Source organism: Delphinapterus leucas, chromosome 8 (assembly GCF_059928025.1).
Source record: "Delphinapterus leucas isolate spDelLeu-1000000601 "Yukka" chromosome 8, BTC_Dleu_Yukka2, whole genome shotgun sequence".
Taxonomy (NCBI): Eukaryota; Metazoa; Chordata; class Mammalia; order Artiodactyla; family Monodontidae; genus Delphinapterus; species Delphinapterus leucas.
The window spans coordinates 43,642,587-43,659,832 of NC_143136.1; the positions used below are offsets into that span (position 1 = coordinate 43,642,587).

Here is a 17,246-nt window from a genome sequence, read left to right on the forward strand (position 1 = left end):
TTATTTTATAGTACTCAGTGGCTTTGTAGTCTATCTTTTATAACAATATTCATAAAAACTAAGGGCACAACAGACTTGAGGATTACAAGTGAAATCTAAGTGACTTCTCTCAGTCTCCATCACCTACTATGTTTTCCAATGCATTCTGTCTTCCTAAAAAAGCACAGTCTAAAAGAACTAGGATTTGATTTTTTTTTTAAGGGAAACAGAGAACTTCTTTAATCGGGGTCATGCTAATAGGGTTTCATTACCTAAAAACTTTCAATATGGAGAATAAATAAAATAGCGCTTATATTATGTAGAGGATTTTAAAAACTGGGAACATTTTATTTAATGTTCAAGGATATCATACCTGCAGAAATTCCCAGTACGCTACTTTTTAATTAATTAAAAATTTAAAAGCCATCTCAATCATTTGAAAATCAAAAAGAACTCTTAAGCTTAGATTTCTCTTTAGCCAAAATAACAATTAAGTTAACTATTTGAAATATTTTAAAAGCACTTACTCCAGTGGCTTCACTTAAATTTCTTAATTAGCAAAACACAAAACTACACAATTTTACTCTCTACCTCAAGTTTAGTTGAATTTATTAAGTGATAGGCTTAGGAAAAACGTTACCTTTCCTCCAGATTGCTTTTTAGCACTCTCATATAACTCATCAATGTGTGAAGTAAAAGACATAAAGTCAGGAATGACAAACTTTCTTCTAAAGGCTTGTGTCAACAAAACAATGTTGCTTTGAACACATCTGTGGAATACGAGAAAAAAATTAATAGACTGGGTACCTTTCAAATATTAGTACTTGCTAATAATAACAATATTAATCAGGAGAATATTCAAACAATAAAGAAATTCAACATTTTAAACAACAAACTAAATTCTATAAATTATACTCTTTCTACATTATTTTCTTTCCTTCAAGCTGCCTTTCATGTAGCTGCTTGTAAGCTGTTTAACAAGTTAAAGAAATAAATTAGCCTAAAAATTGTGTCAAAGATTAAAACAGCAGAGCATTCCACCAGATTAAGTACCAAGACCATCTAAAAACAAGCTTTTCAGCCTACCAGAGTTGATAAGCATTCAGCAAGACATTTGGTTAACAAAAATCAGACTTTAATATATAGCTGAGATCCTGTTTATTCTTCCATGAAATAACCTCAGACACATATCCTTTAATTTCTACGTATTACTAGTATTTCACAAAAAAATAAACATTTTGTATTTTAATATATTTTTCCTAAATTACATTTTGAAAAATTTGCATTTCTAAGCTAAAAAAAAGGGAACTAATACCAACTTCGTTTAGTCAGATTTGTCTCTTATATGAAATACTTATTAAAATGCTTATAAAAATAATGTATAACTTTAAAAATTATATACAGTAGTATAATAATTTTATATTATTTGTATCACCAAAAATGTTAAATTACATTATTCTATTCACTGTAAGATGTGTATACACATTGTAGAATAAAACTGTTTCACTGTTAAAAATTATTTAAAAGATATGGTAAACCATCTGGATAGGAGAGCATGAAATCTAATGATTTGAACCAATATTCTACTTTGTTTTAAAAAGGATTCAAGCTAGAAAATCAACTTATTAATGTAACCTTAAAGAGTTTAAAAATAGGTAACAGCCAGCCATATACTCTAAATTCATCTTCTTAAGAGAGTCTCAGAAACTTAGTAACAGAATAGTTAATTGATAAAGGAAGACATTTGCAGACCTGAGCATCAAGCCATAATATCAACTTAAGACTAAGCCCATAACAGACTAAAAAGTACTAAGTTTCAAGTACTATTTATCCTGCTTAACCCTCAAAACATGAACACTCTGAGAAGATGATTTCCCCACTTTACAGATAAGAAAAATCTGTGTTTAACTTGCAAGTAAATAACATGCACTAATTATAAATGGAGAGTCGGAGAAGTAGACACTCTCGGTATTTCTTTTTCAATCCATGGTAAATGATAAATTTTTATATCTCAGTATCTTAATTCAAGTTGTTCTAAATAAAACATCAAATTAGAATTAAAAGCCAGCTATCACACTTTAACTATTAATAAAAATCCAGAATATATACTCACTCGGTCAACATAAAATTAAACACTGATTTAAAATAAAATAGGTTATTTTCAGTGATAAAGATGTGCTTCAGTTACAACATGAAAAAGTTACAGTCCTAATTTCCATTATTAATCTACAGATGTAGAAATAATTGACATCCAAGAGATAACAAATATTTACTTCAATAAACTTTGATAAATTGACATAGTTTCAATGTTAATCTAATAAATACTTTTTGCTATTGACTTAATATTTAATATGCTCCAAACAGCAATTCAACTTGCACGTGAGTTGCAAGTAATATATAACAAAAGACACATTTCTCAGCAGAAAGAAGTTAGGACAATTCCTGACCTTAAATCACTATATCTGTATCAAATCAAATCTACATGCCCCCTTTTTCAAGAAGTATTACATGAGAAAATATGAGGACTGCCAAACATAAATTATTAACCTTACTACTAACTATTTAACTACTCAAAATTAAACAGCACTTTTAAAAGGAGGCTTTATCATTAACAATATTGTACAGTCAGTGAAACTGGGATTTTTTTTTTTTTGCTCTATCAGAAGGTGCTCATAAAGCTGTGCGAACAGCCTTCACTGGTGAATTACTATGGCCAACCAAGGCAATACCATTCAAAAGAGTGTCTAGCTGCACGATGATGAACAAACTGTAATGTTTTTCTTGGGAGTTACTTTAATATAGATGTCATGAATCTAAGTAGAAAACCAGAAGGGATATAAAGTGACCTGAGGAGGAAGTGCTTATGCTTTTCAACAGTCACATCTTTCTCATGCTTTGTTCAGTTTTCTCATCTGTAAACTGGTAATAATTTTTCTTTCCTTCTTTACTTAAATGTTTAGGGTTAGCAACTGTAATGCACATCAATGTTTTACAAAATATCTCACATATAATTTTTCATTAGTAAAATAACATAGTGGATAAGAACTTTTTAAGAAAAAGCAAATACAAAGACTACCATTCATTTCCTCCAAAACAAAAAAGATAAAAAAATTATGATCACACATAAAAATACTTCTAATATTTATATGGCTAAAAATGCATGAATAAATAAGGCATTCCTTTTCAGTACAAATTTTCTACTTCTATTGAGATTATTAGCATTAAAAACAATTGATTATCTAGATAGGTACAGGCAGTCTCCAACTTTCAAATAGACCATGCTCCAAAAAGTATGCATAGAATTCATCTTCCCATTCAGAAAAAATTCTACATATTAGATGTTTCTCAGATTACCCTCAAAGGCTAAATATATTAAGCAACAATGTATTTTAGGTAAAATATCAACACGCTGACTTCAACCAAACCTTTCCACTTTCCTTTACAAATTACTTCTTTGGGAAGATGAATTCCATTGCATCCACCTGCATGGAGGTGAGATTATTTCTGGCAACACTAACTAGAAAACTTCTCATTCTGAAAACAGAGAAAAAACTTCTCTGAAGCAATCACCGTTCCAGGTGACCTGAAAAGGTTAATAGTCAGAGGTTTTTTTTGTTTGTTTGTTTTGGTTTTTTTTGGCGGTACACGGGCCTCTCAGTGTTGTGGCCTCTCCCGTTGCGGAGCTCAGGCTCTGGCTGGACGCGCAGGCTCAGTGGCCATGGCTCACGGGCCCAGCCACTCCGCGGCATGTGGGATCCTCCCGGACCGGGGCACGAATCCGTGTCCCCTGCACTGGCAGGCGGACTCTCAACCACTGCGCCACCAGGGAAGCCCAATAGTCAGAGGTTTTGAATCACCTCATTCTAGGGATGAAAAGAGAAATCATATGCCTATAGACGTAAACTTTTCCATTGCTTGTTCACATATACCACTAAGCATTTGTCAAGTTGGGAACTGCCTATATTACAATCATCAATTTTTTTAAAAATAATGTAGTGTTTAAAATAATGCTAATTGTTAGTTTTTAATATACTTATGGGTAGAAAATTTTATGATTGTTTCCTGGCTTCATACTCAGTGTATTTAAATTACTTTCAATTTCATATTTAAACAGAGCAATATGTTTATGAAGCACAAAAGAAATTTAACCAGTACTAAAAAGGTATAAAATTCTGCTTTCACTTAGGAATTCCAAAGCAATTCCTTATACCCATTATCAACAGACCTACCTACCAACTCTCTGACTTCATTTTCAGATATACCAAAATAACCCCCCAGAAGGCACCCCACAATCAAGATACTTTGCACAAAGAGTTCATGAACACTAAAAGTAAAATAATCTTTACTGCAAAGGCACAGCTAACTAGAAGTGATTTCCTTCCCTTCACAAAGAAACAGGTTCTGAAGATTCAAAATTCCTAACACCAATTCCAACATGGAACTAAAATCTACACTTAATAAGGTCGGCTGAGTTCACAGAATCAAGAATCTTGTGGTGAAAAGACAGAGATCTAAAATTGCCAGCAGTGCTTCACAGTATGCCAAGATACTTGGGAGGATCTCAGTTAAATACTTATACCTTCAGATGACTTAATATTCCAGGATATTCCCAGGAGACATCTAGAACAAATCATCTAGCCCCCAAAAGACAATAAAAGAAAAAAATAATAAAAATGCATACATACAAATAAACTTTCAAGGTAGATGCTGGAATTCTTTGGATCTATTCCAACCTAAGCCTATGGTCTGGAAAAAGCCAATACCTTACAGTAGTGTTTACAGTTTTATACAAGTTTTCATTTAATTTTAGTTGTAAAATACCATTTACCTCCTTGGGATCCATGACAAACTTGCTGTCTATTAAATCATTAAGCAATCAGACTAGTAGGAACACATTAATGAAGATAAATAATAAAGATATGCAAATATAAGAAAGTCAAAATAAATATTCTCATTCAACCAAATGAAGGCATTCATGTCCAAAGTTAGCATTAAGTTTTTAAACATTATGAAAAAAACAAAAACAGCCAAAAGCCTATGTAGTAATATGTCTGAAGAGAGGAGAGAAGCAGACAACAGAGACATATAAAACTAACAAATATAGGCTGCCTGAAGCCTTCTCATTTTACGGTGTCATCTAAAACACCTTGTAGGAAAGAACTGAGACCATGTTGAGAAAGGCTGCAAGATATGCAGATGAATTAAGAGATCAATTTAAGCCATGACAGGACAAAGAGTGTGCTCTATTCAAACCGAATGCAATCTCCAGGTACTATAAATTGGAAACATCCATGGCTACGCTTCCTCAGAACAGTTTCCAAGTATATTCTTAGCCCCAATGTATTATAGAACTTTAATGTGCACCAAGTTGTTCCAAACAATTTATGTTTATAAGTCCCCTCCCCCCTTTTTTCAGTTACACAGGAAGCACTGGTCTTCAAAGATGCAATTTCGTTTTAAAAGAAAAATCACCATATAGCATAGCAAGTGACCATTAAAGGTTTGGCAGAAATTTTTACTTTTTAAAAAGATCTTTGTCTAGCATGACACCATCTGATGTTGTTTGAAGAGTTAATCTTAACATATCCATACACTCTTTCAACCTGGGATCAGACGTTCGCAATCCTGTAGATTTGAGTGCCTGTTTTTAAAAAAATAAGAGTTTGTAAATATATAGTGCAAATAAGGTATATGCTTATTCCAACTACAAGTTTTTAATTTCTGTATATAAAAACTTCTACACAAGACCTGAATATGTATATGGCATTTTAGTGTCACTATTACCCACTTTCTGGACAAGTTTCTCATTGTTTCTTTCATTTTCTTTCATTGATTACCTTGAAATGAGCATGATGAAAATTTGAAAATAAGAGAAACAGTGTCAGTCAGAATCTACACGTCAGATGACCTTTAAGACTACATTTCAATATTACCATATTATTGATTCAGTATTACTGATTTTTAAAAAGTGAAGATAGAAAAATATAAAAACTTACTGTAATAAATTTATGAACAGGTATTTTCTCTTGTCCTTCTGCGATTGTATAGAATAGCAAATCTTCCAAGCTAGGTAACAGACCCTGCTTTATTTTACTAAAGGGGGAAAAAAGAAGACAAAATTAACCCTTATGTGGACATTCAAGTGGATTTTAGCTATATCCATTTAAAAATAATCATTGAACCAGACTACAGTTGAGTTGATCTATTCATCAAGACCTAATATCATAATAAATGCTGATTTACCAAAATCAAACAGTATTACTGAAACCGCACTGAAAAACAAGTTTAAAAAATGATTCATTAATTAATACAGATATCCTTTAATCCCAAGTTTTAAAATCTTGAGTACTATTTCTAGTGGTGCTAATGCCTAGCCATCTGTTATGGTAATACCTTCCTGTACAGCCTAATACAATCACCCAATATTAATTATGGAGCCTAGCCAATGCTCAGGTAAGAGTCAATACTTTGTTCTCTTGTTGTTATTGTTTTTTAATATGATGACTATACATATATATTGTTCAAAGTTAACCTGATTGTAAATCTGGGGGAGAGAACAATTAAGTACTGGACAGTGAAGACTAGTGCGTAAGTCCTTGAATCCTGGCTACAATACTTACTAGCTGAGTCACCCTGGATAAATTAATTAACCTTTCTGTTAATCAATTTCCTCATCTGAGAAAGGGAGATAATAGGGCCTGCCTCACAGGGTTCTTGTGAGAATCAGTTGACTTAATACATTCAATATCTTTAGAGCACTGCCTGGCAGAGAGTAAGTACTCAATCGTTGGTAGTTGTAGTTACTATTTCTAAAGTGACCTAGGCTTTTACATGTACAGATCAAATGTCACAAATCACAAAGGCTGTTAGAATAAAAAGTTTACCATAAAAATACATTAAAATCTAGTATAAAGTGCTATGATTAACCAAACTTTTAATCAAGAAAAATTTTTTCCTATCCGTTGAAAAGCTTTCAGGTAAACAAACTATAATGAACCTATTTAATGTCTTCTTTTTGGGGGCTCTGAAACTGAAATGAATACATTTCAATATTCTGAACATCTATGACTGCCATAAGTATTATAGTGATGTTATGAGAATTTCAGATCTAGGGTAGACCAATCCCCTCTCCATCCATCACTATTTATTAAAATCAAAGGTAGAAATATATACGTGTGTGTATATGTATAGAATGTGTACATATATAAAATATCTGGAAAGACTTTACCTGTATTTCAAGAAAGAGAGAAAATTAGAGAGTGGTTCATATATTTCTAACTTAAAAGACAATAGAATACAGTGTTCTTTCACAGAGCACGTACATTTACATATGGACATATAAAATTTCTCCTAAAAGACACATTAATGTTGGCATTAATATCATTTATACTTGTTTTCAAAGCTGTTATACCAACTTTTAGTTCTTAAAGTCAACCCTAAAGTATAGGAATTTCATACCAATGTTTAAAAAAAAACTAACACATAGGATTATTGTAATTTAATGATATATCCCAGATATATAAATATTCCCTGAAGCAATTTTGGCTCTTAAAGAACTTTTAAAAATGTATTTGGGATATTTTAATAATAAGAGTTAAAATTTATTGATCACTTTTGTTAAGTGCTCTGCTGTTTTACATTCGTTCTAATTTAATCCCTCCAAAGATGTCATAACAGAAGGTACCATTATCCAAAATATAGTATGGTTCCCAGCACACAGTAGAAGCTCAATTTATTCATTATTTATTAAAAAAAAAAATGACTAACTCTATCCCCATTTCACAGAGGCTCAGACAGGTCAACAAACTTCCCAAGACTGCAAAGTGGTAGAGATATAGTTAGAACCTCTGTTTCTCTGAATCCAGAGTCCAAACTATATACCACTACAGTTTTACTGGCTCTCAAACGTACTAGCTAGTTATTACTTTTATAAGGTACAATTTTTCTAGGTTTTACCCTGATCTAAAACCATTAAACAGGATTCAACAATACTGATGACTTAATATAATACATTTAAAGAAAAATTGAGCCAGCTGTCAAAAACAATCAGTGGAAAATAACATACCAATTATTTACAGAAAGTGGTTTGTCAAATAAACTTCAGATTGTGGTAGTTTATCGCTTTAAACTGCAGAATAAGCTTTCTATGTATTTATCACAGCAGTAAATGTATTTGTTTTGCCTAAAAGCTATGTAAGTAACATAAAATATACACTTCTTTAGCTTATGGTACATAGGGCAAAAAAATTAAAATGACCATGTTTACTTCCACAGCCAGCAAAAAAAGGTAAATATTTACTTACTTTTGGAGAAGAGACTAATTTTTATCCATAGGAGAGAGATTTAAGTCATCCCTAAAAAAAATGCTCGCAAAATAAATGTTCAAAATTGATGTTTTTAAAAAAAGTACTACCAATCTCAGCATTTAAAAGCTCAGACTCTTATTTGAGAATGAGTTCACTTCAACAGTCTGGTGAACAAATGCACAGATTCTCCCCAAACAACACACAGAAGTTATTCCAAAGACCTTTCTTGGTATTACCCCCTTTTCTTTCCCCAAATTTAATATGGTTTTGTGGCAATGCTTCATGATAATACATTTTGCTCTTAAAACTCAAAAGCTAAAAATTATAGTTTTCAGACTATATAGTAACTAGGATATTCTTGAGAAGTATTTAAGTTTTAATGACAAAAAAATAGACTATAACAGGCTTTCAAATTGTAATATCAACAATTGTTGATAAGCCCTCAGATTCCTTAAGGAAAAACATGAATGGTTATGACACTCAGCAACTAAAATGGGATATTTAAATCCAAAGTAAAGTCCTTGTTTCATGCCTTTTTATTCCTTCCCTTTCATTCTCCCTCATTTTCTTTCTAATTTCTGCCTTTAAGATCTTTTCACTGCCATTTTGTTCCTTCTTTTACCCATTCCTTCTCCTACTTTACCCTCACAAAATACCTGCCTACAACACAGAAATGATTTCTTTAAAAAATTTAAAAAAAAATCCCATGTATTTAACTGGCATCTATAACATGTACAGCATTATAGTAGTCATTACTTACAGTCGAAAAGGGAAATAGAAGACATATATCATGAGGAATTACAAGAAAGAAACAATGGGATCCAATCACTGGAAAATTACTTCACTGTGGACTAATAAGGTAAAGTTTTAGGAGAGGTGGAATTAGAGCTAGACTTGAAAGATGGGTAGAAGCTGGAAATATGGCAACAGAAGAGGTTTCCGGCCAAGGAAACAGAATGACCACAGCAATGAAGGTAACCATTCACTGGGTATTCACAAAGAACAGCGAACAGTTAGAGCACAGTATATGTGAATTAAGGTGCCTGTTTCCACCCATGAGCTGTTAAAATACCTAATTTTCAGGGTTGAGAGAGATCTATATAAATCAACCAATAAATGAAGAGACTACCAAAAATTTACATATGGAGTTTAAATTCAGGGGCAATTTCTGCAAACATGAAAAGAGACACTGTCTTTGATTACTGATCAACCAGTTTCCCAATACCAAAAGACAATTAAAACTCCTCAGTCTGAGATTCAGTTTATAATTTGGCTTGGTACTATCTATTCTATCAAATTTTTCTACATAAAAAACTGTACTATCAAATGAAAGGAGGAAAATGAACTGCAAAATGAGAAGAGGAAAAGAAATGGAAACTAACTATATTGTCTTATTGTTAAATAACGTTTCATATTACTTGACCTTTCCAAACTATAAAAGCTGGAGTAATGTCTGTCTTTTTTTTTTTTTTTTTTTTGTCAACCCCATATAACTCAAATGCCTAATACAGTGTAGTGTGGTAAACCTATCAGATAATCAAAAACTTTCAACTAGGTTTAAAAAAAAATGATGCTCACTGATAGAATGAAAAAGAATGCTTTGGTGTTTTTACTTATGTCTTCATTTTAAAACAATGATCTTTAAAAAATATCTGGAGTTGTTTCTAAATCAGTTTATCATTTTGATTTTCAGAGTGATCTGACTGAAAGTGTCCATCAACACCAGTAAATTAGCAGATTAAACCTGTGAGGATGAAAGCTGAATTGATAGTGGCTGACCATATACCATTGTAAATCTGACAAAGTGATAAATTCTGCTCAATCTCTAAATCATTTTGTCCCAAGGCTAATTATTGGGGAATTTAAAAACAAAATCTTACATCTTTTAAAGTTTTATTGTTAAAAAAGGATTTTCTGTTGTTTCATCTTATAACTTCATGTGATAAAGCAAAGTGGGTAAACTGTCCCCTATTTACAGATAAGGACAGAGTCTCAAAGTCAAGCAATATGTATGTCCAATGTCACACAACTCTTAAGTAACTGGACCAGATTTAGTCCTAGAAAGCCAGTACTTGGTTCCTAAACCCAGATTCCTCCTGCTATGCCACACTGGCTGTGCTGAGTTGTTACACTCCATTTTAGGAGGAATACCTGGAGTTTATTCAGAATAATGAAAGATGAGACTCCTTACATATTGAAGAATTTCTAACCAAAATGCTAATAGGGGAATTACTTATGTTAGATGACTAAATTGTTATTCTGCCTTGTTGAAACTGTACCTTGTACAAAGCAAGGATGAGATTATATTAAATTAGGGCTGCTGTTTTGGCTGGACTTTATTTAAATTTATTCAAGAGCAAGTCAAAGTAAGAATCACAAAAGCCAGCTTTATTACGTAAGGAAGTGGCCAGGCTGTCCACATCAGCCGATGGCAATTTGTCCATGTGTAGAGCTTTAGAAGTCTAACCCAGGGGGACAGTCTGCCTGACTCCGATGGGAGAATGAGGACCTGGGCAGATCAAGTCCCTAAGGTCCAATTCTGTTAGTCCTTCCAACCTTGTATTCCTTCAGTCAAGTATCCGTTAACAAATCATTCTAGTTGTAAAAATACAGATGTGTGAATTCTGTTACTGCAATCACTTTGATATCACACTAGAGATGACTTCTTCAAAATAACTAAAATATATAGATAGAAGTTAACAAAAGGCAGACTAGCTACACATAAGGAAAAACAAAACAACTCTGAAAATGGAATGGGCTGCCTTCAAAGGGACTAAATTCTCTTGTCAAGAAGTATTCAAGCAGAGATGAATAACAACCTGTAGGGAGTATAACAGAAGAGAAAAAACCTTCAGCTGTGGAGATGGGTTTTTAAGGTCTCTTCGAATACTGAACCTAAAAAAGTAATCAATTCAATAAAGTACTTTATTATTCTCCTAATATTGGAAGAAAAAACACAATAAGTCCTAATATTGTATGAACTTGGTTAGGTCATTTAATACCTGTAGCCAGTTTATAAAATATGTAAAATGAGGTGGAACTAGATGTCTTTAAAGTCACTTCCAACTCTAACTCTCAGTTTTTGAGCTGCTCAAAATAGATGTCCTCCTAAACTCCTATACTAAAGATCATAAACTTTACTCACTCAGGACCTATGTAGACATAAAGGATCTATAGATACATATTTTACATATAAAGCTTAATTATCTGGGTTCTTTAAAAAAGTAATGGTAGTACTTAATACCACTGAACTGTACACTTAAAAATGGTCAAAAGAGTAAATTTTATGTTACATTAATTTTACCTCAAATTTTTTTAAAGCTAAGGGGAATTAGATACAGAAGGTGAAAGTGAGGGAAAATAGCTAAAGTGGGGACATGGAGGCCAAGAACAAAATGTAGCAACTGATACAAGATACAAAAATCCACAGAAGAACAAACCATTCAAAACAGAACCAATCAGAGTATGAGAGAAAACCTTACACAAATAAATACATTTTAGTGCAGGGGCCACTAATAGCAAACTACTGCAATGGCCACAGGTTTTTGTAAATCAAGTTCTATTGCAAGACAGCCATGCCCACTCATTTACCTATTGTCTATGGCTTCTTCACTACAACAGCTGATCTGAATAATTTTAACAGACCAGATAGCTTGTGAAGCCAAAAATATGTACTATTTGACCCTTCAGAGAAAAAGTTTGCCAATACTTGTCTTAGAACATAACTATTTTAGCACAGTACAGTAACACCCCCTTACAGTAAACCTAAGTTGAACAAGAAATCTTAAACTCTATATTTTATAATATAAATTTTAATATGTTAGAAAAATAGGCAACATTTTCTAAGGAGACTTACGCCGAAAACAGTTTAGAAATTAAAATATTTGATGTTTGAGGATAAAAGAGAATACAACTAGATAATGCTGATAAATAGCTGTATAAATCCATTCATAAGCTTTTTCATAACTTTTTTCAATGTGAGGATGCTTACCGTTATATACTAAAAACAGGCTATTAGGATAGCAGACTAGGACAGTAAGGTAGAGGTTTACAAATTTTAAATTTAACAGATGTGTTTTATCTGATGACAGAAGTTATCATAATGAGAAATCTTAAAATTATAATTATAAAATTGTAATTATAAGGAGGCAAGGAAAAACAACGTCTATTCTCGCAAACCACAACTGCTAACATCATTTTGGTTTATTTCCTTCTACTACCTTTTTTTTTTTTTTTTGCGGTACACAGGCCTCTCACTGTTGTGGCCTCTCCTGTTGCGGAGCACAGGCTCCAGACGCACAGGCTCAGCGGCCATGGCTCACGGGCCCAGCCGCTCTGCGGCATGTGGGATCTTCCCGGACCGGGACACGAACCCGTGTCCCCTGCATCAGCAGGCGGACTCTCAACCACTGCACCACCAGGGAAACCCCTTCTACTACTTTTTGTAAGCAACTGGAGATCAAACAGCATAGAAAATTTTGTATTACAACTTCTGACTTAACATTATATTCTCCTATATCCCTAAAAAGTTATCTGTATTCATTTTATATTACTGAATAAGAAATTCTCATGTGGATGTACCATAACTGACTTAACCATTCCACTTATGTGGACCACAAGTTTTTCCCCACTTTTCTCTAATAAGTATAATACTGTGCCAAAAATATTAGTGAATAAATCTTTCTACACCTCAGTTTGTTTTGTTAGCCTAGATTCCTAAAAAGGTACAAATATAGTTAAAGCTTTTCTACAGCTTAAAACCTGTTCTTCAGAAAGTCTGTACTCTTTTAATAACTCCCACCAAGAATCTAAGTGCCTATGTCATTCAAAATATCCTCATCAAGGTGACAATTTAAAAATCTTCTTTTGAGGCCTATACCAGAAATTAGTAGGGAAAAAAAAAAAGTCTAAATCCTGAAAGCTATCAATCTTTTGTTCATTATGCAACATTGATAGTTCATTGTTTTAAAATAGTACTTCCACTGTAAACATTTCTTTAGAAATCACCAACCAGAGAATACTTCCCAAAGGAAGCCAAGATTAACATTTTGCTTCTATTACACTGTAGGTGGTCAGAAAAACCACCAAGCACAATTCTCAGTCCTATGCACCTGTGTTTCATAACCAAAGCAATTTTATACCTGAGTAGGTTCCAGGATAAAATCATAGTAACAGCGTCTCTACCTGAAAGCTATTTACCTTATTTAGAGATATCTATAATTAGATATATATCTGTTCACTTAGCTTTAAGCATTCCCCTTAGTATCAAATGACTTAACAAGTGAAATGGCACACAAAGGCAACTCCTTGGTTTATATAGGATTTGAAGACTGAGGTCCTTAAAAAATGCAGATCCTACAAGTAGACTTTCAGTTTCTACAGTCATAATTTTTCTTCACCTCAATGTCACAAGAAGGAAGTAGTGCAGCTTTTTACTCATTTTTTAAAACCTGAAGAAACTCACAAATATCTTCCAACAAATTTCTCTTCAAGGTGACTTTTATCTTTTTCAGACTAAAATTGTGCCTCCCCCCCTCCACCCCACCCCCACTGTTCCCTACATACAAGCCTTCACCAAAAAAGACTGAATTCTATTTGGTAGTCACTTCCTGAGTTAGTTGATTTTTAGGTAGGCAGACTTCTTTGTAAAAATGTAAAGCCTACGGGCTTCCCTGGTGGTGCAGTGGTTCAGAGTCCGCCTGCCGATGCAGGACACGGGTTCGTGCCCCGGTCCGGGAAGATCCCACATGCCGCGGAGCGGCTGGGATCGTGAGCCATGGCCACTAAGCCTGCGCGTCCGGAGCCTGTGCTCCGCAACAGGAGAGGCCACAACAGTAAGAGGCCCGTGTACCGCAAAAAAAAAAAAAAAGCCTGGAAACAAGAAGCTGAAACTCAAGTACACTAAACTTCAGGATCTCGTTCATGCTCCTTCAGTGAATTACATCTAAGTATTAATTAAGAGCTTGCAGTTTATTACAGATTATGTCCAGATATTATCAATAGCTAAATAGATACATGTGGTTTAAAATAAACACTAGGCAGCAAAAAATTTTATGATGTATGTTATGGCTGGCCATTCAAACAAAACTCAAACTCACTGATAACTGTAATCTAGAATAGAATTTTAATATTGAGGAAATCGCAAATAAGATGACTGAGGGGTTCACACTGAGAAGGCCCACACCCAAAATTAAATGTATTTTCAATCTTGATTTTAGTTTAAGTGAATTGTAAACATGTTCACTTTTACAAATTAAAAGCAAATGCATTATTAAAGGATCATAACAGAATTTGTCCCCTATTTCAACACAGGTTCTTTCTATTCCAAAATATATTATCTATATTTCCCAAATACTGCTTCAACCTCGTTATCAGTACTATTCTATACAATAGACCTAATTCAATGTTGCTGAAGTGCTTAAGTACTTAATCTTTGAAATTCAATTTGCACAGCATGTGGGGTAACGATTCTTTCCCCCTTGATTTCCATTGATTGTGACCACCTAGAGGGATGGGATAGGGAGGGTGGGAGGGAGACGCAAGGAAGAGATATGGGAACATATGTATATGTATAACTGATTCACTTTGTTATAAAGCAGAAACTAACACACCATTGTAAAGCAATTATACTCCAATAAAGATGTTAAAAAAAAAAGAATATGAACTACCAAAATAAAATCATATTATCTGAAGCTAGCGGAAATCATTTTTGTTTGCACCTTCTCTTTTAATATATTTGTAACTATATAGATGAGCAAACATACAATTACTGCATCATGGGTATGCAGTTTTTAACAGATACTACCAAACTGCCTTCCAAAACAGGTGAATTTATACTTCCATCAGCAACTTAAAGAGTTCCTATTTCCTATACCCTTGGCATCACTTAATTTAACATCTGCCAATCTGACAGGGGGAAAATGATCTTATTTTAATGAAATACTTTCAATATTGTATCCTGTATGAATTACCTATTTTCTAAAGAGCATACACGTGCTGATACTTTCTCAGCATGGTCCTTCTTTCTCTTTCCCTTTCTAATTAAAAAATAAAATGCCCAAACAAAAAGTAACTTAAAAATACGTGCCCTCTTCCCCACCTGCCAAAGCTTCCCAGAGATCCTTCACTAAGACAGAATATACACTTTTGGGTTTTACAGAAATGAAGTGTGGCATTCTTGAGAGAGAAGAGACAGTGTGATAAAAACGTTCATGTTGGGCAATAATTGGCCTAAAATAAAGGTTAATCAAGAATCTCAAATGTTACATAGCACTGTTTGATATAATGCTCATCCCAGTCCATACTGGTTTTCTGGAAGGAGTGGTATTTTGAAATTAAAACTCTATAATTAATCTTGAAACAACATGCAAAATAGATTGAAATGAGACAAGAGAATGGATATGGGGGTACAGATTTTAAATCTGAAGTCATCAGATATGTGGAGATAAATATGAGAACAAAGCTTGGATGAAAGATGAACTATTATCTACACAAAGATTAGAGGATATGCCATGGAGAAGGTAGACAAGTGGGAAAGAATCAAAGGCCTCTCAGCCTCAGGGTTTACCCAGTGAGCAAATCCAAAAAGAGCCACAGAACAAGAGAGAACAATTTAAAAATGAAGATGCTATAAAGCACAGGAAGCTCAGCTCAGCAGTCTGTGACAACCTAGATGGGTGAGATGTGGGGGCTGGGCTGGGAGGTGATACAGGTATACGTATAGCTGATTCACTTCATTGTACAGAGAAAACTAACACAACATTGTGAAGCAATTATATTCCAAAAAAATACTACTAATAAAATAAAATATGTGAGGAAAATAAAATAAAATAAAAAATGAAGAGAGCCATGCAAAGTGGTTTCCAAAATGATGGAATAGTAATAACAAAATTAAATAAGAGCACTGCAGGGAAAACTGAGCAATGAACATTATATTTTTCTGTAAGATATTTAGGACAGTAGTAAAATCTTAACCTTAACCAGTGACCTAAACCAGAACTGAAGTTGGTTGAAGGAGATGGCTAGGATGACAGTGGTTCAAAGAGTCTGACTATGGAAAAAGGTAAGATAACTCACTTACATCGTACCTCCTTCCAGAATATAATATGGTATGGTTAGTAAAATATAAAGTTAGACCAAGGGAAGGAGGAAAAGCAAATATCCCAGCCACATGAACTAAAAAAATTGCTATGGTTAAGTATTAAATTCACTCTGAGCTTACTGGTAATCAGGGCAAAAAAGTAAACAGTGCGTATCACATTTTCACAGAAGTACAACGATCTCTCAAGAGAAATTTTTTCTGGAAACCAAAAAAAAAAAAGAAATTTCTCATTTGAGCCTAAAATTCAAAGGGCAATGTCCTTGTAAGGTTTTACAAAAAATGAAGCAATTTTTTAAAATGAGAAATTATAGAGTATTTAACAAATGACAAATATTGTCCCAATAAGCCTTTTACAAAATGTTAACTCATTTAATTTTCACGTGGCTATTTCTTTTAATAATCCTCTATAGAACCTGGCAGAAACCTGAGTGCTGGCATTCCAGGTGGCTTGATGATTCAGGGATGACCTATGCTTTGGAAGCTGAGCATAAGAAAGGATAACAGGATCAGCTGGAACCTTACCTCCCAGAATAAAAGAAATGTTTACCACATAAAGTCAAAATGGATGAAGTCAACGGAAGAAAGCTACACTTAAAAACAAGATAATTCAGGAAATAAACCTTTAACCAGATTAAAAATTTTTTTCACAATCTTGAGGCCAGTGCTCTTAATTTTATAATGTAATTGGAGATAGCTGGGGTTCACTCCTGAAATCCTTGATTGAAAGCTCTCAGGTTTATCATATACCTAGATTGCTCCTAAACCCATCTAGCTATTGCTCCAAACTTTGGTGGCAAAAACAGACTCCTTTGAACTAAGGTAAACAAGGTTTTGCTATTGGCCATTCAAACTCCCAGGGC

The 17,246-nt window shown here is 33.5% G+C and overlaps 1 protein-coding gene across 4 annotated transcripts in view; it reads right to left on the bottom strand.

Annotated features, from left to right (window-relative positions):
- Window positions 1-17,246, bottom strand: part of GLS (glutaminase) — an 85,346-nt gene that overhangs the window by 64,472 nt on the left and 3,628 nt on the right. For 3 of the 4 annotated variants that reach the window (XM_022567271.2, XM_022567272.2, XM_022567273.2), the window contains exons 2-4: window positions 5,976-6,072; window positions 5,499-5,620; window positions 620-749 (exon numbers count right to left, since the gene is read on the bottom strand). In XM_022567271.2, the coding sequence (XP_022422979.2) occupies window positions 620-749; window positions 5,499-5,620; window positions 5,976-6,072 (349 nt within the window). The other variant, XM_089915976.1, reaches the window with a different exon arrangement.